Genomic DNA, 25,005 nt, shown 5'->3' with positions numbered 1-25,005 from the left:
GGGTGACTGAAGGAGTTGCGCCCTCAGATGCACTAAAGCAAACGACAAGATTAATGATGTCACGACTCAATAGCACCAGGGTTAAAGCCCCTGTCCCCCCCAGGCCTTCTAAGTCCACTGTGGTCCCTGCCACAATGTATGATGAACTGGTCCGAAATCCGGATGGAAGGATCAGCTCTGATTTGGACAAAGAAGACCTGGAAAGAAGATTCCTTCGTCGCATGACCCCCTGCAATATCAGCACCTTCAATGTTCGGACAATCAACCATGTCTCAAAGAAAGAAGAACTCTTCCACCATGCCCTCCAATATAACATCGATGTGATCTGTCTGCAGGAGCACCGAACCCATCATACTGAAGTTCTGATGCAGGAAAAGATTGGCGCCTACTTACTTGTAACAGCCTCAGCAGAGAAGAACACCATCAATGCTACAGTGAGGGGCGTTGGCTTTCTCCTGTCCCCCAGAGCTCAGAAAACATGCCTCAATATTAATAAGATCAATGAGCGCATTGTGGTTCTCACACTATTAGGCAACCCACAAACAACTGTCATCTGTTGCTATAGTCCCACCAATGAGGAGAGGTATACAACTGATACCGAGAACTTCTACAAAGTGCTATCAACTACTGTGGCTGCTGTTCCTGCACACAACTTGCTGATCATAGGAGGTGACTTCAATGCCCAGCTGGGCCCTGAGAAGGCCAGATTCACCTACCATAAAGCCACTAACAAGAATGGCCGATTCCTGACTTCATGGAACAGTGGAATCTCATTGCTGCAAACACAAGGTTTCAGAACCGCCTGAACAGACTGTGGACACATAGGTCTCCTCGCGGATACCTGTGACAGTTAGACTACATCCTTGTTCAGAGGAAGTGGCAAAACACCATCAAAAACTGTCGTGCCTACACATCATTCACAAGTGTGGGCTCAGATCATAAGATAGTTTCTGGTACTTTTAAAATAAGCTACAGGCAAAGCAAACCACCAACCAAAGACCCCATGAAACAAATAGACTGGAAGAAAGTGTCATCAGACAACACATTAAACCAGGAATTTACAATAGCAGTCCATAACAGATACTCTGCTCTTATTGACCAACTGGACGACCCAACTGACATCAGCTCAAAGTATGACAAGCTTGTAGATGCAACCCGGGAAATTGCCCTTGACAGCCTTCCCAGACAGAAGAAAAAGTCACATCTGATCTCCAACAGTGGTAAAGTGCTGGAGGCAAGAAGGGTACTGAAGAGTGTGGCCAACTCTCATAGAGCTCGTCCCACAAGGGGCTCTGAACTCAGACTAGATGCTGCCCAGACTGCACTCAAAGATGCCTACACCAGAGAGCTTGAAGAACAGCTCCTAGCTAAAACCAAGGAACTGGAAAAGGCTCACATTGGACGGCGACATGGCGCAGCCTGGGAAGCTCTAAGGGAGATAACAAACAAAAAGGCCTCTCCAATTATAAAGATCAGCGGAGAAACCACTCAAGAAAGACTTAACAAATGGTTTGATCACTTCAGCACTCTTCTTGGAACTCTTGACCAACAATCGGTTGACTTGAATGACCCTTTCTACAACAGAAGGGTGAGTGAAAGGTTACCCATTGATACCAACCTGTTTACCATGGAGGAACTCCAATCAGTCCTGAAGAACCTCAACAAGGCCAAAACGCCAGGACCTGATAATATTCCAGCCTTCCTATGGAAGCACGAGCTCTTCCACAATCAGCTGTTGGAATTCTGCAACGGAACACTCAAGGGTAGGAAGCCCAAACCATTCTCCAAGTCCTCCAAGTCTACCAAAGACCGGTGATCTACAACAACCAAACAACTACAGGGGCATCACTTTATCTGCCATTGCCTCAAAAGTCTACAACTCTCTTCTTCTGAACAGGATCACTCCACACCTTGACCCGATTCTTCGAAGGAACCAAAATGGGTTCCGGAAGAAAAGATCCACCCTTCCACAGATTCTGGCAATAAGGCGAATCATTGAGGAACTCAAGATTTCAAAGAGGAGAGGCACCATCATATTTGTAGACTTCTCAAAGGCTTTTGACAGTGTGAACAGATCAGCCATGATGCACATCCTCCATAACTATGGAATTCCTGAGCAGATTGTTGAAGCCATTGCCATAATGTACAAAAATCCCACCAGCTTCGTTCAGAGCCACGATGGTCCAACAAAAGAATTCAAGACTACAGCTGGAATTCTCCAAGGTGACACACTTGCACCTTTCCTGTTTGTCATCGTAGTGGCCTCTGCAGAGACAAAGGCCTCATGGTTGGAAGGAGATCTGGTCGTCGGAGCGAGAAATACCTGACTGACCTCGACTATGCAGATGATGTCGCCCTGACCGCTGAGCACATACAATCTGCTCAGACGCTGCTCATCTCATTTGAAGAAGCCGCTGCCAAACTAGGACTCAAGTTAAATGCCAAGAAACCCTACCCATCCAAGTATTACATCAATGGATGGACCACACATTAAGGAAGTCGAGGACTTTAAATATCTGGGTTCATATGTGGCGGACAGCAGAAAGGACTTTCTTGCCAGAAAGGGACAAGCCTGGAACGCCTGCAACAAACTCCTCAGAGTCTGGCAGTCCAGCGTTTCAACCTCCACCAAGGTCTCTTTCTTCAGGGCCTGTGTTGAAAGCATCCTATTATATGGTGCTGAGACATGGACTATGAAGAAGGAATTACAAGACCGGCTTGATGGCACATATACAAGACTCCTCATGTGTGTTAAAAACATTTCCTGGAAAACTCATCCAACCAAAGAGCAGATCTATGGTGAACTGCCACCAATAACAACAACCGTAGCATGTCGTAGAGCGATCTTTGCTGGTCACTGCTACCGCTCCAAGGATCAAGTAATATCAGATATCCTGCTATGGCGGCTCCCCCAATCGTCCAGAGGAACCAGGCCTCATACATATCCTGACACAATCTCCAGGGACACAGGACTCACATTCCAAGAACTGGGAGCAGCAATGGCTGACAGGACCCGATGGAAAGACGTGGCATCTACGATCTCGACGACAGTCGAAGGATGATGATGATGATGATGTGTGTGTGTGTGTGTGTGTGTGTGTGTGTGTGTGTGTGTGTGTGTGTGTGTGTGTGTGTGTGTGTGTGTGTGTGTGTGTGTGTGTGTGTGTGTGTGTGTGTGTGTGTGTGCGTGCGTGCGTGCGTGCGTGCGTGCGTGCGTGCGTGTCATTAGTCAGTATGCATAAATTAAAGTAACTGAAGTGGGAAGCAATCATTTGCTTACACTCTCTGAGGCATTTGCAGCTGAGAGCTGCAAATGCCTGCACTACACAGTCAAAGCCTGTATTCATTTAAGTGAGGGTGTATAAATGGATTCGTAATTCAAGCCTCTTTTTCTTCCTTCAAGATCTCACCTTTCTTTGCAGCTTCCGATTATCTTTCAAATTATTTTGCAGGTTGCTGTAGTTAAGCGGTGGTCAACGTTGCTACCGTTTGTCATGTCTACAGACAAAAAACTATTCCTCCCTACAGCCCAACATGCAGGAGTCACTAGAGCAGTAGCCTGCCCCAGCCAATGCAGGAGTCACTAGAGCAGTAGCCTGCCACAGCCAATGCAGGAGTCACGAGAGCAGTAGCCTGCCACAGCCAATGCAGGAGTCACTAGAGCAGTAGCCTGCCCCAGCCAATGCAGGAGTCACTAGAGCAGTAGCCTGCCCCAGCCAATGCAGGAGTCACTAGAGCAGTAGCCTGCCACAGCCAATGCAGGAGTCACTAGAGCAGTAGCCTGCCACAGCCAATGCAGGAGTCACGAGAGCAGTAGCCTGCCACAGCCAATGCAGGAGTCACTAGAGCAGTAGCCTGCCCCAGCCAATGCAGGAGTCACTAGAGCAGTAGCCTGCCACAGCCAATGCAGGAGTCACTAGAGCAGTAGCCTGCCCCAGCCAATGCAGGAGTCACTAGAGCAGTAGCCTGCCACAGCCAATGCAGGAGTCACTAGAGCAGTAGCCTGCCACAGCCAATGCAGGAGTCACGAGAGCAGTAGCCTGCCACAGCCAATGCAGGAGTCACTAGAGCAGTAGCCTGCCACAGCCAATGCAGGAGTCACTAGAGCAGTAGCCTGCCCCAGCCAATGCAGGAGTCACGAGAGCAGTAGCCTGCCCCAGCCAATGCAGGAGTCACTAGAGCAGTAGCCTGCCACAGCCAATGCAGGAGTCACTAGAGCAGTAGCCTGCCCCAGCCAATGCAATGTCTGGTCTAGAGAGGTGGGTGCCGGCCTAAACAGCCGGTGGATCCTATTAGTACACCGATCTGAGCGCCCGCCCACCCACCCCCGCTCTTTGTTGCATATTAATCTAAAGTAAAATGTGTATGTTTAAGTTGCTGGTTGTTTAAAGATCATTTATCATCATCTTAATAACATAATATATCACAAAAATAACATAATCTTGTGCACAAATGTATTTGTTCACTCACTCTCAGTTAAAGTGTATCGGTTCATTCTCAGTTAAATGAACACAACATTTACTATATAGACACACTCACTGTGGCCATATCTATAGATGCAGTGGCTTCATCCATGATGAGGATGCTGCTCTTCCTCACGAAGGCCCTGGCCAGACAGAACAGCTGTCTCTGACCCTGACTGAAGTTCTCTCCTCCCTCGGTCACCATGGCATCTAATGGAACACAAAGAACCAGCACAAATAAATGATCGAGCTGTGTCCACCACTGAATACAAACACTTTTTTTCTCTCTCTCGCAATTGTGAACTTATGCAGTCCACATATAATTGTGACCTAATATATCTCAGAATTATGAGACTTATTCTGGCAATTGGGATTTGTATAGCAGAATTTAGAGTTTTCTCACATTTGTGATAGGCATGTGATAGGCATCTGTGAGAAATAAAACTGATACATAAAATCTAAATTGTGAGGAAAAATCCCTCACAATTCAGCCATTTTAAATTTTAGTTAATGGTGAATGAACCTCTTTTTCCACAGCGCATGGCAGTACGAAGGCAATCAAATCAAATCATTTGTATAACCCAGTCATACGGTGAGTTCACCGGTAAGGAGGGTCACGGTACCGTGCAACAAACAGCCACAGAATTGATACCGTAAGATATCCAGGCCGACTGTATTTAATTTTTGTTTTAATATGTGCATTTAGCCGTTGCAAAACAGCCAATCTTCTACAAGCTCACAACGCATTATGTTGCAATACATTGTGAGCTTAAAGGACAACTTTTTCAACCAAGGTTCATGTTTTAGGTTGTTATTAGAAAAAGTAAGAGATGAGTGTTCATTTTTTTTCATTTGCTGCTTTCTTTCGTTTTAGGGATTTTAGCTGTTTTTGACAGGGGGCGGGGGAATTCGAGCAAGGGGCTAAATATGTATTATTTTACAAGATTTTCTAGCGATTTATTTTTTTATTATTTAATATAGTCCTACTAGACCCCAAGAAATTACATCTGGCCACAAAAGATCATGAGATCTACTGAATGTGTCAAACTGACATATTGAGCCTATGACACACAGTGTGGCTTCCCCCCAGTATAGGCTAACTTCACATTCAGTAGATCCTGTGATCTTCTGTGGACAGATGTAATTTCCTGGGGTCTAGTAGGACTATAGTAAATAATAAAAAAATAAATCGCCATAATATTGTGTAAAAAAATACATATTTAGCCCCATGCTCGAATGCCCCCGCCCCCTTTTAAAAACAGCTAAAATCCCTAAAACGAAAGAAAGCAGCGAATGAAAAAAAAACACTCATCTTTTACTTTCTCTAATAACAACCTAAAACATGAACCTTGGTTGAAAAAAACTAAAGTTGTCCTTTAAGTTGTAGACAATTTTCAGCAAAGAGATACTGTATGGTGTAGACTGTAGACTGTAGAGGGAAAAAAAACAAAAGAAAAAGGCAGGGGAAAAAGGAGCGGACAAACTAAGTACCAACCTGTCAGGGACTCAACGAAGTATACTGGCTTTAAGTGGTTATTGATTAAAAACAATTTGATTGGCCTGGGCCATGGCTCAGCGGTCCAGGCACCTTGGCCGGTAGTCCAAGTCTGGCAGTGTGCCGCGGGTTTGACTCCCGATCCCGATAGACTTGCCCTTTACTGCATGTCACCCCCCCACCTCTCCCCATTTCCTGTGAGCCTACTGTCTGTCCCTCTATAAAAAATATAAAATAAAGGCAAAAGCCACAAAAAAAACATTAAAAAAAACAATTTGATTAATTAGACAGCTGTGTGGGCAATTCAAAACGCCCCTTCCATCAGAAGTGGGATGCATTCAATGTGTTTGTCATTGTAATACACTGTAAGCATTTATTGAGAGTCCACTGTACAAATCATTAAGTGACAACCAGCCTCCTGCCACACATACAGTACGCTACAGCACATTAGCTAAATGAGAGGGCAAAGTTAATGATGATGATCGATCATGGCTCTATAGTGGACACCAGGATGAAGTGCTCGTCAGACTCAACCTCACTACTCTCTCCTTCATGTATCCCTACTTTATTTTTCAATAGTTGTTAGTTTCTCGCTTCTTGATACAGTAGATGCCAGTTTCTTCTATGCAGATATAGGTTGGCTACTTGTTCACATTTCTGTTATTTAGATTTAGATTTTTTTCTTGACCACAAATGTTTAAAATATTTTTTGAGAATACTAGGTTCATTGTTCATTCTAGTTTCTCTGAGGCGGTACATTGTTCTCTCTGCGCTCTACGTGACTATTTACCTTGCTGTTTGCTGACTAGGGTTTATTCTTACTGTTTACTCTGATCTCACACTGGATAAAAGCATACGCTAAATGCACACGTTGTAGATTGCATTGTAACACATAACCTCAACACCAGATGGAGCTCCACCAATACAGTTCAACCCAGATTTGGCTCAGAAAAGGGGTTAAATAAATTTCGCTCCCATGTCAATAAAATTATGTTTTTTTTGTAATAGCACTGTGCTGTATATTTGTATGTAATTAAATATTCAGATGAATTGAATATGAAGGATGGAAACAAACAGCCCTGAACACACCAACACACGCACGCACGCACACATTTTATACCAATTAAAAGGACGTCTCCAGGCGTCTTGGGCCTCCTATGGGTGTAATTAAAAAGATGTGTGGGGACGTCCTGGGCACAATAAGTGTTAACTAGTTATAACAGATAGTTGTTGTAACACTCACCCAGGCCTCCTGGCAAAGATTTGACCACAAGTTTCAGCTGTGCAATCTCCAGCGCTTCCCACAGCATCTCATCTGTAGCCTTCATCTCTGGATCCAGGTTGAAGCTGCGCGTGCACACGCACGAGAGCGCACACACACACACACACACACACACACACACACACACACACACACACACACACACACACACACACACACACACACACACACACACACACACACACACACACACACACACACACACACACACACACACACACAGTTCATCAATTGACCAAGTTACTGGAAAACTGCAAAACAACTTCAAATGAAGTAGGCCTGTCACCAACACCCCACTAGTATCACTATCTGTCACTCAGCCTGTCACCAACACCCCACTACTTTTACTTAAGTACTGTACTTACACTACAATTATTTGAAAACTTTAGTTACTATGTACTTTGGCGATTTTAATTTTGATTAGAAAACATACATTAACCACTTCAACCCTACACATTTCGGCTATTTTCAATAGATTGTGTACACATTTTGAACTTATGAGTACTTTTACTTTTAAAATGTAAGTACATTTTGATGCCGATAATTTTGTCCTTCACTCAAGTACATTTTCAATTCCGTACTTTTACTTGTAACGAAGTACTTCTAAATTGCAGTATTGGTACTTTTACTTAAGTAAAGCAATTGAGTACTTTTCCCACCACTGGAGAACAGTGTCAGGGTGTTCATCTTACCGGATGCTTCCGCTGAACAGGATGGGGTCCTGGAGGATGATGGAGAACCGAGAGCGGAGGGTCTGCAGAGGCAGCTTGGCGATGTCTATGTCATCTATAACGATCCTCCCTGTAGTCACAAGAAACGTTCCAACAGTTCATCATATAGAACGGAATAAAATGACTTTTGTGCTATATATAAAATACTATAGCCTTTCATGTCCTGTTGTTGAATTCAGGAACTTTAAACTAGCGATTGTTATTAAAGCTGCAATTCAGAACTTATATGAATTAATACAATTTCAACCCAGTAAGTAAGTAAGTAAGTAAGTAAGTAAGTAAGTAAGTAAGTAAGTAAGTAAGTAAGTAAGTAAGTAAGTAAGTAAGTAAGTAAGTAAGTAAGTAAGTAAGTCAATCTGTATGCAATCAGAAGTAAGTAAGTAAGTCAATCTGTATGGAATCAGAAGTAAGTAAGTAAGTCAATCTGTATGCAATCAGAACTGCAGCATCACTCCCAATCTTCCGCCGTAGTCTGAAGACCCACCTTTTCAGACTCCATCATGGCCCATAGCACTTATCCTACCCCCTTAGATAGCACTTTTTAGACTTAGATAGCATTTGAAACAGACTTATAGCTTATATGTCATGTAGACAGCACAATAATTGCACTGTATGTTGTCATAGCACATCATAGTACATATGTATAGCATAGTATAGTATATATGTATAGGTTATATGTATAGTGTCATTATATAGATATGTTCTAGTTACGTTCTTAGCTTACGCATGTTTCATGATAAATGCATTTTATATATGTGATGTATTCCCATGCTTTTGTTCTTGCCTAATGTAAATCGCTCTGGATTAAGAGTGTCTGCTAAATGCCTAAATTGTAAATTGAGAGAGTATCCAACGGTTCACAGCTTTGAATCCTGAGTAAGACATAACTGTTATGGACTGCAGCTTTATAAACAGCTTAAAAATAATCTGCGTGACTATTTACCTTCAAACATGTCCACCATGCGGAAAAATGCCAGGGAGAAAGATGATTTGCCACTGCCTGTTCTGCCACAGATTCCCACCTGGGTACAAACACACAGTCTCAGCCAAGATATATCAAAATAGAATAATATAGAATAATGCAACACATGCTACAGTGAGGACATGAATAACAAAAAATTAAAAGATCAATTAAAAGCAAGAGTGTAGAAGTGGGTCTTGAGCTGTGCTTTAAAAATGTCTACAGAGGCTGCCTGTCGAAGGTACAGTGGGAGTTTGTTGAAAGTCCTATATGATTGCATTAAACAACGTTAAATGACGTTAAACTCACTTTGAAACTCACTTTGCCACTCACTATATGCATGTGCATAACCTCTATAGAATAATCAACTTTGTAACTCAACTTTTATTTTGATTTTAATTTTCAATACATGTATTTTGAAATCAACTTTAAACATGGAGATTATTCTGCAGGAAGAAGGAACAGTTTAAGGCATCATTCAATTGAGTGAGAGAGCATCCTGAGTAGGAACAGATATATCCGGCATGCAAATGTCCTGTAAACTCTTTACAGAAAACATCCAGACCAGGACTTGTCTTTTACCATTTTTCATTGATCTAATATAGTCCAATATTTCTGCAGGAAACAACTCGGAGGTCTGGGCTTCACAAGAGACAACCCTAACCCTTTTGTAATGTTAGATCCCTCCACAAAGCTCTGACTTTGGGTCAGTTCAAATCAATGAACATGGGTGAGCATGGTGTTTTAGGAAAAATATTTGACAAGATGTAATCAAAGTCTAGTACCCCAAATTTACCTCATTTATCATTAATTGGAAGTGAATCTTTAGAAGGATAATTTAATTAAAAACAAACCCTCCTGCAGCTGCACACGTTCCTACAGCACCACTCCATGTCACATGAACATACATTATGTCGGATGGAAACCTCATGTCCAACTGTTACTTTTTCAGCGTTCAAATAAAAAAATTGCAAAAGTAGCAGATCCATAAGCTCAAAATGCATCGCTTTGCGCAGCGATTTCGAGCGTGTAGCTCTGCTACTTTTGATACTTTCGTGTGACGCTGTAGTATATGATCAAGCAGGGCATTCATTTACAAAGAAAAAGAAAAGAAAGAAAAAAAAACACAAATAGGTCAAACACAGAGATGGAAGGTTTCTGGCCGACAGGCTAGCAGCAATGGGCATTGTGTATCAGTGTTGATTTCGTCGACTAAAACTAAGACGAAAAATGTTCGTCGACTACCTTTTTCCACTGACAAAAACTAAATGGAAACTAAATGAAAATTAAAGTTATGATGACTAAAACTAAGAATAGGCTACTGACAATTTCGTCAACAAATAAAAACTAGACTAAAATGTTAGGAAGGGACTAGTGGACAAGAGATCCAGTATAAGTCATTTTACACTTGGTTGCATGCTGAAAATAGACGTGGGCTTGTTGTAGATCGTCTATTTTCAGCAAGTGAAAAAAACAGTTACGACGGCATCGAGATACGCGTATATCATCGAACTAAATCAACTTTAGATTTAGTCGACTAAAATCTTATGATATTTAGTCGAGAGACTACGACTAAAACTAAAATCAAAATTTGCTGCCAAAAACAACACTGTGTATTGTTGTACTGTACCTTCTGGCCCGGGCTGATGTGTGCATTGACATTCTTGAGGACAGGTTTCAGCGTGGTGTCGTAACGGACACTCAGGTTCTGGATCTGGATCTCTCCCTGCTGGGGCCAGCCATCAGGGACCTGAGACGCAGCTGGGCAGGCAGGCAGGCAGAGAGGCAGACAGACAGACAGACAGACAGACAGACAGACAGACAGACAGACAGACAGACAGACAGACAGACAGACAGACAGACAGACAGACAGACAGACAGACAGACAGACAGACAGACAGACAGACAGACAGACAGACAGACAGACAGACAGACAGACAGACAGACAGGAAAGAAAAGGCAACAGCTGAAATCTGATGAGGTCATGTTTCTGGGGCTGCAACACAATGAGGCTATATGTAATGCCTGATTTAGACTTTGTTGTGTGAGTATAAATTAAGCATAAGGGTTCTTTTGAGCTCATACTATGAGCGAGTTGGCAGCAGTCTGTTTATATGGATCATTTACCATTTCTGAATTGTACTCTCATGAGCAGCCTAATGAGTATATTGTCTCTGTCGGGCAGAAACGTCCTGAACATATGATGTTTCCACCCGACCCGACAGAGACGATATATTAATTCATAATATATGAATTAATAATATATTAATTCATATTAATATTAATATCAATATATTAATTCTTAATTAATTATATTAATTAAATAATAACAACGATTGGGGATGTCCCGATCACGTTTTTTTTGCTCCCAATCCGATTCCGATCATCTGATTTTGAGCATCTGCCGATACCGATTTTCCCTGATCCGATATTTATATTTTATAGAACACGTTTATGCCATATCACAATAGTACAATATCCCAAATCACAGACAATATCCAGTCTAATATCATGATATGGATATAATATTGATACTAGGGATCACGTTTTTTGGCTCCCGATCCGATTCCGATCATTTGAAAATGACGTGATCGGCCCCGATCTCTGATCACCCAATCCGATCGGGACAACCATAACAAAGATATTAATTCCAAAATGTTGTGTCTCAAAGTTTGGTTAACTGTATCATCCACAGAGACAGGATGCTGTGTCTTCTTTGTATATACGCAGGTGTTGTGGTCTCTCTCTGCAGAATTACAGCTCGTTCCAGGTTAGATTGGTCGATAAGAGCTGACAAGAGCTCTCGATTATTTCGTGACATGATTAACGGTAACACATTTAGAACGTTTCAACCATTGCAAAGACGGGGGACATAAAAATAAATTGCTACAGAAAATCAGCTCACATCAGCTAAAAAACTAATTAACTAAATGGCTCTGCTGCATGGTCAGCAGAAGGACTTCCCAGTTCAGCTGTCAAATGATATATTTAGATAAACTCTCACACAGATTGAACTTAACCATTAGAGAGCAGGACATTGCTACGTTGACCTCAGATGGTTGCTCGGGGGACAATTTAATCGTGCAGCTGCCACCTCCGTGAGAGATGGTTTAATATCAGGTGAAACCGTACACGATGGCAGTACTCACTGAGCAACCCTTCATAGTTCTCTGGTTCGGTCTTAAGCAGGCCGTTGATCCTGCTAACGGAGCCGAGCTGCACTTCCATGTCTGCCAGATTCCGCACCATCCAGTTCATGTAGTTGGAGACCTATAATACACGGAGGGCGCGTTAACTTGGTGGGCTTTGAAAGGCAGGCTGGGTATGGATGTCATAATGGGACCCCAGGGCATGCAGGAGAGGGACAACGGCAATGCATCCTCACTTTATAAAATGGAATTAAAAGGTATGATGCCTGAGATATAGCGACAAATCGGTCTCACCATGAGTGCATAAGTCAGGCCCAGTCCCACCAGACCAGTGGACAGGTGATTGGTCAGGGCGTTGGTGATGGAGGCGACCGCTGCTACTAAAACCACACACGCTCCTATATACTCCTAGGGAGAGGGAGAGAGAGACAGAGAGAGAGAGAGAGAGAGAGAGACAGACAGAGAGAAAGAGAGAGGACCACATGACCATCGAGAGTAGGAAGAGAAGAACATTTGTCTTAATATGTCATTATCTATTATTCATATACTGAAACTACAAAAATACAAATACTATATTAATATTACTGTAAACAATTTGATCACAATATAATCAAATCCTGCTCTGGAGATGAATTTAAACATATCTTAAGGACGTCTTCACAGCAACATCACGGGCCGGGAGTTAATTTAACTCTGTGAAAATTGACCCACAAGGGTCCAATTTAGATGAACAGTGCAGTGAGCATAATGCGGAGTGAAAATGAGGAGTGAAATATATGGTATGTGTGGCCTATACATTACAGACTATTGTCCATACATTAACTAGGATGGTATTGGTTACTACCTGAGCACAGTGAGTGTATGTCATGAAAATATGACATGAAAGACATTCTCAGAATGCCCACAGAGGGAGTAGTTGCTCATGGAAAACAAAAAGCACCGAGAAACTGTGACCACTACCTCCCAACAGAATACAAGCAGGTGTGTAAACAGAGCTCAATAGAGGTTAAAGGTTCTATAATAATACATACACATTTTAAAAGTTATGGAGTAAAAGTATGCTTTCCTAGGACCGTAAATGAATGGTTTGCTTGCTTCTTAAATAGCCTTTAGCCTTTATCTTGCATGGGATAGGAGTGTGGAAATCTGACATGGGAGATGAAATCAAGTGGCGGCTGTTAGTGGCTACAGTCAGTAGTACTGCTGTACAGGGCCGAGACATGGACACTGCCAGGCCCCTTTTCCACCAAAAAGAACTTTGGTTCTAGAACTGGTTCCGTTTTTTATTTTTTATGATGATTTATATCACATCTGCATCTTACAACTTGAATAGTGACACGCTCACTGTGGTTCCCACTCCAGGGCAAGAAGAAATGTTTTTTTTGGTTCCAGTTCCGAACCAACTTTTAGGGATCTGAACCAATTAATGGTTCAACCCTGGTGGAACCACAGTACAGCAGGGAAAGGCACTTGATGGCTCTACACATAAGAATGCTACGAATGGAACTTGGTGTCAAAAGGACGGACCACTTCAGAAACGTGGACCTCTGCAGGGGCCTCCCACGGCGGGGTCACAGATAAGGAGAGGTCGGAGAGAGAAGGATGAGGCTGGCTGGGCACTGTGCTAGCCACCTGCAACTGGTGCCAAGCAAACTGACACAGTGGGAGCCAATCCAAGGCACAGCTAGGAGGAGGGGAAAGAGGTGCACCACCATAATACATAGATAGTGGAGTGGAGCTAATACTGCAGAGCTCGAGACCCTGATGCTACACAGGAGGGTGTGGAGGGCAGCCATTCAGGAGTCCCGAGTTTGTGTTGGCTAGTATGTACTCTAACATATTATGCCAATATTAAGGCAAGAATATAGCCTATGCTGCCAAATTCAGGTTCATATATGTGCATATATGTATAGGAAATATATGTCTCTATATAGCTTATGCAATTTTTATTTCCATGTGGGGGGTGCGTCAGCTAGGTCGGAAGGTAACAGGGGGGTAGGTCGGAAGGTAACAGGGGGCCGCTGCGTTTAACAGAAGGTAACAGAAGGTAACAGAAGTTAACAGGGGGTGCATGCACCCGGGAACCGCTGCGTTTAACAGAACACTGGGCGAAAAGAGCAAGAATCCCTAAATTCCGGTTTTAGGATTCTTCTAGAATACGGACATTTCTGATGCATATCCTGAGTTTTGTTGATATGCGGCATTTTATGTAAAATATGAACTCAATATACACCCTGAAGACAATATATTGTACTAGGATATGAGCGTAATTTTATTTTTGTCATGTATGTGTTCCGAAAATGACCTGAGGGCGAAAATAGCAAGAATCCCTAATTTCCGGTTTTAGGATTCTTCTAGAATACGGACATTTCTTATGCATATCCTGAGTTTGTTGATATGCGGCATATTATGTAAAATATGAACTCAATATACACCCTGAAGACAATATATTGTACTAGGATATGAGCGTAATTTTATTTTTGTCATGTATGTGTTCCGAAAATGACCTGAGGGCGAAAATAGCAAGGATCCCTAATTTCCGGTTTTAGGATTCTTCTAGAATACGGACATTTCTTATGCATATCCTGAGTTTGTTGATATGCGGCATATTATGTAAAATATGAACTCAATATACACCCTGAAGACAATATATTGTACTAGGATATGAGCGTAATTTTATTTTGGTCATGTATGTGTTCCGAAAATGACCTGAGGGCGAAAATAGCAAGAATCCCTAATTTCCGGTTTTAGGATTCTTCTAGAATACGGACATTTCTTATGCATATCCTGAGTTTGTTGATATGCGGCATATTATGTAAAATATGAACTCAATATACACCCTGAAGACAATATATTGTACTAGGATATGAGCGTAATTTTATTTTTGTCATGTATGTGTTCCGAAAATGACCTGAGGGCGAAAATAGCAAGAATCCCTAATTTCCGGTTTTAGGATTCTTCTAGAATACGGACATTTCTTATGCATATCCTGAGTTTGTTGATATGCGGCATATTATGTAAAATATGAACTCAATATACACCCTGAAGACAATATATTGTACTAGGATATGAGCGTAATTTTATTTTTGTCATGTATGTGTTCCGAAAATGACCTGAGGGCGAAAATAGCAAGAATCCCTAATTTCCGGTTTTAGGATTCTTCTAGAATACGGACATTTCTTATGCATATCCTGAGTTTGTTGATATGCGGCATATTATGTAAAATATGAACTCAATATACACCCTGAAGACAATATATTGTACTAGGATATGAGCGTAATTTTATTTTGGTCATGTATGTGTTCCGAAAATGACCTGAGGGCGAAAATAGGAAGAATCCCTAATTTCCGGTTTTAGGATTCTTCTAGAATACGGACATTTCTTATGCATATCCTGAGTTTGTTGATATGCGGCATATTATGTAAAATATGAACTCAATATACACCCTGAAGACAATATATTGTACTAGGATATGAGCATAATTTTATTTTTGTCATGTATGTGTTCCGAAAATGACCTGAGGGCGAAAATAGCAAGAATCCCTAATTTCCGGTTTTAGGATTCTTCTAGAATACGGACATTTCTTATGCATATCCTGAGTTTGTTGATATGCGGCATATTATGTAAAATATGAACTCAATATACACCCTGAAGACAATATATTGTACTAGGATATGAGCGTAATTTTATTTTGGTCATGTATGTGTTCCGAAAATGACCTGAGGGCGAAAATAGGAAGAATCCCTAATTTCCGGTTTTAGGATTCTTCTAGAATACGGACATTTCTTATGCATATCCTGAGTTTGTTGATATGCGGCATATTATGTAAAATATGAACTCAATATACACCCTGAAGACAATATATTGTACTAGGATATGAGCGTAATTTTATTTTTGTCATGTATGTGTTCCGAAAATGACCTGAGGGCGAAAATAGCAAGGATCCCTAATTTCCGGTTTTAGGATTCTTCTAGAATACGGACATTTCTTATGCATATCCTGAGTTTGTTGATATGCGGCATATTATGTAAAATATGAACTCAATATACACCCTGAAGACAATATATTGTACTAGGATATGAGCGTAATTTTATTTTGGTCATGTATGTGTTCCGAAAATGACCTGAGGGCGAAAATAGCAAGAATCCCTAATTTCCGGTTTTAGGATTCTTCTAGAATACGGACATTTCTTATGCATATCCTGAGTTTGTTGATATGCGGCATATTATGTAAAATATGAACTCAATATACACCCTGAAGACAATATATTGTACTAGGATATGAGCGTAATTTTATTTTTGTCATGTATGTGTTCCGAAAATGACCTGAGGGCGAAAATAGCAAGAATCCCTAATTTCCGGTTTTAGGATTCTTCTAGAATACGGACATTTCTTATGCATATCCTGAGTTTGTTGATATGCGGCATATTATGTAAAATATGAACTCAATATACACCCTGAAGACAATATATTGTACTAGGATATGAGCGTAATTTTATTTTTGTCATGTATGTGTTCCGAAAATGACCTGAGGGCGAAAATAGCAAGAATCCCTAATTTCCGGTTTTAGGATTCTTCTAGAATACGGACATTTCTTATGCATATCCTGAGTTTGTTGATATGCGGCATATTATGTAAAATATGAACTCAATATACACCCTGAAGACAATATATTGTACTAGGATATGAGCGTAATTTTATTTTGGTCATGTATGTGTTCCGAAAATGACCTGAGGGCGAAAATAGGAAGAATCCCTAATTTCCGGTTTTAGGATTCTTCTAGAATACGGACATTTCTTATGCATATCCTGAGTTTGTTGATATGCGGCATATTATGTAAAATATGAACTCAATATACACCCTGAAGACAATATATTGTACTAGGATATGAGCGTAATTTTATTTTTGTCATGTATGTGTTCCGAAAATGACCTGAGGGCGAAAATAGCAAGAATCCCTAATTTCCGGTTTTAGGATTCTTCTAGAATACGGACATTTCTTATGCATATCCTGAGTTTGTTGATATGCGGCATATTATGTAAAATATGAACTCAATATACACCCTGAAGACAATATATTGTACTAGGATATGAGCGTAATTTTATTTTTGTCATGTATGTGTTCCGAAAATGACCTGAGGGCGAAAATAGCAAGGATCCCTAATTTCCGGTTTTAGGATTCTTCTAGAATACGGACATTTCTTATGCATATCCTGAGTTTGTTGATATGCGGCATATTATGTAAAATATGAACTCAATATACACCCTGAAGACAATATATTGTACTAGGATATGAGCGTAATTTTATTTTGGTCATGTATGTGTTCCGAAAATGACCTGAGGGCGAAAATAGCAAGAATCCCTAATTTCCGGTTTTAGGATTCTTCTAGAATACGGACATTTCTTATGCATATCCTGAGTTTGTTGATATGCGGCATATTATGTAAAATATGAACTCAATATACACCCTGAAGACAATATATTGTACTAGGATATGAGCGTAATTTTATTTTTGTCATGTATGTGTTCCGAAAATGACCTGAGGGCGAAAATAGCAAGAATCCCTAATTTCCGGTTTTAGGATTCTTCTAGAATACGGACATTTCTTATGCATATCCTGAGTTTGTTGATATGCGGCATATTATGTAAAATATGAACTCAATATACACCCTGAAGACAATATATTGTACTAGGATATGAGCGTAATTTTATTTTTGTCATGTATGTGTTCCGAAAATGACCTGAGGGCGAAAATAGCAAGAATCCCTAATTTCCGGTTTTAGGATTCTTCTAGAATACGGACATTTCTTATGCATATCCTGAGTTTGTTGATATGCGGCATATTATGTAAAATATGAACTCAATATACACCCTGAAGACAATATATTGTACTAGGATATGAGCGTAATTTTATTTTGGTCATGTATGTGTTCCGAAAATGACCTGAGGGCGAAAATAGGAAGAATCCCTAATTTCCGGTTTTAGGATTCTTCTAGAATACGGACATTTCTTATGCATATCCTGAGTTTGTTGATATGCGGCATATTATGTAAAATATGAACTCAATATACACCCTGAAGACAATATATTGTACTAGGATATGAGCGTAATTTTATTTTTGTCATGTATGTGTTCCGAAAATGACCTGAGGGCGAAAATAGCAAGAATCCCTAATTTCCGGTTTTAGGATTCTTCTAGAATACGGACATTTCTTATGCATATCCTGAGTTTGTTGATATGCGGCATATTATGTAAAATATGAACTCAATATACACCCTGAAGACAATATATTGTACTAGGATATGAGCGTAATTTTATTTTTGTCATGTATGTGTTCCGAAAATGACCTGAGGGCGAAAATAGCAAGGATCCCTAATTTCCGGTTTTAGGATTCTTCTAGAATACGGACATTTCTTATGCATATCCTGAGTTTGTTGATATGCGGCATATTATGTAAAATATGAACTCAATATACACCCTGAAGACAATATATTGTACTAGGATATGAGCGTAATTTTATTTTGGTCATGTATGTGTTCCGAAAATGACCTGAGGGCGAAAATAGGAAGAATCCCTAATTTCCGGTTTTAGGATTCTTCTAGAATACGGACATTTCTTATGCATATCCTGAGTTTGTTGATATGCGGCATATTATGTAAAATATGAACTCAATATACACCCTGAAGACAATATATTGTACTAGGATATGAGCGTAATTTTATTTTTGACATGTATGTGTTCCGAAAATGACCTGAGGGCGAAAATAGCAAGAATCCCTAATTTCCGGGTTTAGGATTCTTCTAGAATACGGACATTTCTTATGCATATCCTGAGTTTGTTCATATGCACCATATGGCCATTGGGCCTGTTTTGAGTGAGATATTTTACTGATATTGGTACTTGGTAGTTCATGAACATTGACAGAATCTGGTGATTTCTACTGGGCGAAAATGCCCAGAATCCCAAAATATCTCATTGGATAAGTCACTGGATTTTCTGTAGAATACAGAGCTGATATCCTGAGTTCTTTGATATGCCAAATGTTATCAAATACAAACCCAATATACATCACAAGGACATACATCTCTGCTGTCAGGAAGAAACCACTGTTATTTTTTTCAGAAAATGAAGAAAACATTTCTTTTTTAAACAAAGCAATACTGCCTCAAAGTTGGAATTTATATATTGTCACTTACTTGCATGAGAGGTGGTAGAGTTAGCTGTTTTAACAGACAGTTTGAGTGTCCAATTGAGTTAAGAGGTTTAGTTCAAAGCACCTTTTACGATTTCATTGTGTGTTAATAGCATTGATTTATGCCATCATCTAAAACCTCCAAAATAGAGTTGGGTGGTAACAGTAACAATACTATAAGGATACCAGCAGCTACATCTTATTTTTGTCACGTGTTCCAAATAACACATTTCCACGATTTTTCAAAAACAAAAGGGGGGTGGCACTCTATTGTGTAAAGGTTGTTGGGGGGCCATTCTGCCCAACAATTACATAGGTTAAACCAGGGGTTAAACTATGGTGCGTGCACCCCTTGTGGTTCCCAAAGTGGGGTCTGGGGACCCCCAGGGGTCCTTGAGGGAGTTCCAGGGGGTCCCCAGCTAAATGATAGTTTGGAACCAAATGGACCCTTATTGGTCTATAACTCTGAGTGTACAAATGGAACCATGTGTACACTCTCAATTAACATTGATTTTACAATATAAATTGGGGTCCCAGAGATGGAAATGCCATTAAATGGGGGGTCTGTTAGAGCCGTACATATCTTCTCTTATGGGAGTTCCTGACATATCTTTTCAAATGGGAGTCCGCGGGGCGCGGGCTAATAAATGTCAATTTGGGGGTCCTTGACATGAAAACATTTGGGAACCACTGCTCTATGGGGTGCGTGACATGAAAAGGGTAATGGTGGATTTATGGTGATATTTAACACAAACAGCCAAATCTGCAACACTGTTGTAAGGAGATGTATAGAGCAGCTGCAGGAGTATACAGCAGCTGGCATGTCTTTCAGTGCAGTGACATTCTGTGATTATTTTCCATAATCATAGTAAAAAATGTATACTTTTCATCCAAATGAGAGACTGAGCGTTGGAGGTTCGTCAGCTCAGCTAGGTCAGGAGGTAACAGGGGGTGCACGGACAAAAACGTTTGTGTACCGTTAAACATATCTTGCTGAAGGTAGTGTTACCAACACATTAACAGATTCCTGTCTTGCTGTAGAAAATGCTACTTTGAAAGTACAGCATGCACACTGGCTACTGCACGTGCCATGTAGGGTAAAATGGACGAAAGGAGTGTTCGTCGGAGAGAGACGAGAGAGAGTGCTAATAATAATTTAATGTAGGCCTAAAGTTTGTAAAATAAACGGTAAAACTCCCAAGGCTCCACGTGCGTCTGTGTTTACTGTTTGTGTCTGTGTGTGCAGTGCACTTGCACGACGCCGCGCGCGGCCCCTGGTAAAGTAACGCCCACCGGAAACAGTTGATTTACAAACTCTCAACCTATTTCATTGCGACGCTTTGTGAGCTTGTAGATCGGCAGATTTCCCTGTCCCCCACACAGTTGTAGTTATATTTACACTTTTATCTCAAAATGATTTTTCTATTCTACTGTTAGCTTGTATCCTATCCCCCCACCCCCCTACACACACACACACACCCACACACACACACACACACACCCACACATCCATATGCCTACATTCAGTTTTCTTGCATTTTGCTTATCTTAGGAGGTGATAACTTTGATTCAGACAGACAGACAGACAGACAGACAGACAGCGAGACTGGCTGTATGTCTGTCTGTCTGTCTGTCTGTCTCGCTGGCTGCCACGATATTTTCAAACCCCTCTGGGCAGGTGGGAGACTGGCATGTTATATTATGATGGTGCCATTTACCAAAACACAAACAGGCACCATGCACATTTTGTAGGTGCCTGTGAATTATTTTGTAGTCCACTTCCAACTCTGTGTGGTCGATCATACTAACTACAGACAAATGAGCTGCAATGTTTTGGGAAGAATGTCCTGGAAGACCTCCCGCTTTGCCCTCCACAAACGGCGAGGGAACTGTGCAGTTCACGTCATTTGACCAGTACAGTCCTCCTAATACCCTTTCACTTGCCATTCTTTATTATTTTTAATAGAAACCCTTAAATGCTGCACCAGCTGACCTTTCTGAAATTTGTCTATATAGCAACTCTAGTCAGCTTTTGGTCATCATTTCTCACCAGCTTTGTTTAAACAGTAATTGACTGAATGGTTATACATATGGAGATATTATTAACTGAAGTCACACACACACACACACACACACACACACACACACACACACACACACACACACACACACACACACACACACACACACACACACACACACACACACACACACACACACACACACAGACAGAAACATTGTACAGTGCGAAAGGGACAACATATAACCTATTTGTTTGATAATTACATTATGTATTGTGCCTGACTTGAATGAGCAATATATAATCGGGGACTCATGGGAGCCCATAACGCTCAGAGGCCTGAGGATTTAAACATCAAGGTTTCCCGAGTCCACCTCAGCCCCCCATACATGCAGGCTTCTTCACCAACTGTATAAGCTCTTCAACAGTTTGAAGGGGTTTACGGCACACAGGCATGACTTTAGTGACCTGTCAACCGGCCGGATACAGAATGTGTAGGGGTCTTAGTCATCCATGAGCATGCAGAGGACATATTTTAAAATATCTCCTTCTGACTGACTTCAATGAGCCATCAGGGACTGGGAACCAATAATGCTCTGAGCCCTGCTTGCCTAATCTGTACAGTAGGCTATGCGCATACAATTCGGCTGGCCGAGACGAACGAGAAAACATATAGGTCTCCTCCCAAACGGACACTCCTAAAGGTCAACAGTCACCCAAGACTTTGAAGCGACCTCTAGGGCATTATAAATCATTTAAATATTTTTAAAAAATCCTTTTTTTTCAGGCAGGACACATTTTTCATATTTGAAGGATGCCAAATCCGATGAAATGGGTCTCGTGTCTCTCCGACACTTCTAAGTGTCCACGATCCAGGAATAGACACGACATTCGGACTAAGCCGATTCAACATTTGCGGCCTTCTGTCCTTAAAATCAATAGTAAATTCCCAAAAAATCGTAGAGACAAACGGAAAACAGATCGTCGATCAGCTGGCCGAGACGAACGAGAAAACATAGGTCTCCTCCTAAACGGACACTCCTAAAGGTCAACAGTCACCCAAGAGGCTTTGAAGCGACCTTTTTGGCATTATAAATCATTTAAATATTTTTAAAAAATCCTTTTTTTTCAGGCAGGACACATTTTTCATATTTGAAGGATGCCAAATCCGATGAAATGGGTCTCGTGTCTCTCCGACACTTCTAAGCGTCCACGATCCAGGAATAGACACGACATTCGGACTAAGCCGATTCAACATTTGCGGCCTTCTGTCCTTAAAATCAATAGTAAATTCCCAAAAAATCGTAGAGACAAACGGAAAACAGATCGTCGATCAGCTGGCCGAGACGAACGAGAAAACATAGGTCTCCTCCTAAACGGACACTCCTAAAGGTCAACAGTCACCCAAGAGGCTTTGAAGCGACCTTTTTGGCATTATAAATCATTTAAATATTTTAAAAAAATCCTTTTTTTTCAGGCAGGACACATTTTTCATATTTGAAGGATGCCAAATCCGATGAAATGGGTCTCGTGTCTCTCCGACACTTCTAAGCGTCCACGATCCAGGAATAGACACGACATTCGGACTAAGCCGATTCAACATTTGCGGCCTTCTGTCCTTAAAATCAATAGTAAATTCCCAAAAAATCGTAGAGACAAACGGAAAACAGATCGTCGATCAGCTGGCCGAGACGAACGAGAAAACATAGGTCTCCTCCTAAACGGACACTCCTAAAGGTCAACAGTCACCCAAGAGGCTTTGAAGCGACCTTTTTGGCATTATAAATCATTTAAATATTTTTAAAAAATCCTTTTTTTTCAGGCAGGACACATTTTTCATATTTGAAGGATGCCAAATCCGATGAAATGGGTCTCGTGTCTCTCCGACACTTCTAAGCGTCCACGATCCAGGAATAGACACGACATTCGGACTAAGCCGATTCAACATTTGCGGCCTTCTGTCCTTAAAATCAATAGTAAATTCCCAAAAAATCGTAGAGACAAACGGAAAACAGATCGTCGATCAGCTGGCCGAGACGAACGAGAAAACATAGGTCTCCTCCTAAACGGACACTCCTAAAGGTCAACAGTCACCCAAGAGGCTTTGAAGCGACCTTTTTGGCATTATAAATCATTTAAATATTTTAAAAAAATCCTTTTTTTTCAGGCAGGACACATTTTTCATATTTGAAGGATGCCAAATCCGATGAAATGGGTCTCGTGTCTCTCCGACACTTCTAAGCGTCCACGATCCAGGAATAGACACGACATTCGGACTAAGCCGATTCAACATTTGCGGCCTTCTGTCCTTAAAATCAATAGTAAATTCCCCAAAAATCGTAGAGACAAACGGAAAACAGATCCTCGATCGGCTGGCCGAGACGAACGAGAAAACATAAGTCTCCTCCCAAACGGACACTCCTAAAGGTCAACAGTCACCCAAGACTTTGAAGCGACCTTTGGGCATTATAAATCATTTTAATATTTAAACAAAATCCTTTTTTTTCAGGCAGGACACATTTTTCATATTTGAAGGATGCCAAATCCGATGAAATGGGTCTCGTGTCTCTCCGACAATCTGTGTTCCAGGACATTCTTCCCAAAACATTGCAGCTCATTTGTCTGTAGTTAGATCGACGTATGATCGACCACACAGAGTTGGAAGTGGACTACAAAATAATTCACAGGCACCTGCAAAATGTGCATGGTGCCTGTCTGTGTTTTGGTAAATGGCACCATCATAATATAACATGCCAGTCTCCCACCTGCCCAGAGGGGTTTGAAAATATCTATCTATCTATCTATCTATCTATCTATCTATCAGCGAGACAGACAGTGAGATAGACAGACAGACATACAGCCTGTCTGTCTGTCTGTCTGTCTGAATCAAAGTTATCACCTCCTAAGATAAGCAAAATGCAAGAAAACTGAATGTAGGCATATGTATGTATGTGTGTGTGTGTGTGTGTGTGTGTGTGTGTGTGTGTGTGTGTGTGTGTGTGTGTGTGTGTGTGTGTGTGTGTGTGTGTGTGTGTGTGTGTGTGTGGTAGGGGGGTGGGGGGATAGGATACAGCTAACAGTAGAATAGAAAAATCATTTTGAGATAAAAGTGTAAATATAACTACAACTGTGTCAATGGTTATTGAGTGGGGGACAGGGAAAGACCCCCACCGCCACAGCTATCCAGGCAGAGAAGTTACATGTCCTACATGACCTCTCTCATGCTCAGATTTCCCATGGAAACTTTGAGCTTGATAATACTGATATAAGATATGTACGGCTCTAGCAGTGATTTCAACCTTTTTCAAGGACCCCCAGTTTGACATGCATATGCCACGTCAGACTTTCAGGTCCGTCATTGCCATTCCCAGTTCCTGCTTACTGATGTGAGGGTATAAATTCCAGGATGGTATCTTGCAACCTTACGGAGGGGGAAAGACCTTCTTTAATACTTGGTTGTCTATGCTAAATCTTTCCAATGTGTGTAGTAGCGGCACCCACACACATTAACAGCTATTTGAAAAGATTATGGATTTTACAATCACATACACACACACACAGACACACGTGCACACCATGCTTGGCTCCAGGATTAAATGACTGAGGCCGGCAAATAAAAATGTCAATTGTCAAATGTCAATCAAATTTTTAAATTTAAACTATGAGGGTGCAGAATTTGCAACTACCCTCTGGCACCCTTGTGGTGCCAGACGC

At 41.1% G+C, this 25,005-nt stretch overlaps 1 protein-coding gene across 2 annotated transcripts in view; it reads right to left on the bottom strand.

The window, feature by feature from the left end:
* abcc8 (ATP-binding cassette, sub-family C (CFTR/MRP), member 8) overlaps positions 1-25,005 on the bottom strand; it is a 129,396-nt gene that overhangs the window by 6,280 nt on the left and 98,111 nt on the right. For both annotated transcript variants that reach the window (XM_079501909.1, XM_079501910.1), the window contains exons 31-37: positions 12,376-12,489; positions 12,082-12,202; positions 10,563-10,693; positions 8,915-8,993; positions 7,933-8,041; positions 7,202-7,305; positions 4,540-4,673 (exon numbers count right to left, since the gene is read on the bottom strand). In XM_079501909.1, the coding sequence (XP_079358035.1) occupies positions 4,540-4,673; positions 7,202-7,305; positions 7,933-8,041; positions 8,915-8,993; positions 10,563-10,693; positions 12,082-12,202; positions 12,376-12,489 (792 nt within the window). The remainder of the gene's footprint in view (positions 1-4,539; positions 4,674-7,201; positions 7,306-7,932; positions 8,042-8,914; positions 8,994-10,562; positions 10,694-12,081; positions 12,203-12,375; positions 12,490-25,005) is intronic.

The sequence above is a fragment of the Electrona antarctica genome (assembly GCF_951216825.1).
Source record: "Electrona antarctica genome assembly, chromosome: 5".
NCBI classification, from domain to species: Eukaryota; Metazoa; Chordata; class Actinopteri; order Myctophiformes; family Myctophidae; genus Electrona; species Electrona antarctica.
The sequence above is the reverse complement of the archived record's forward strand: the minus strand, read 5'-3'. Positions and strand labels throughout refer to the sequence as shown.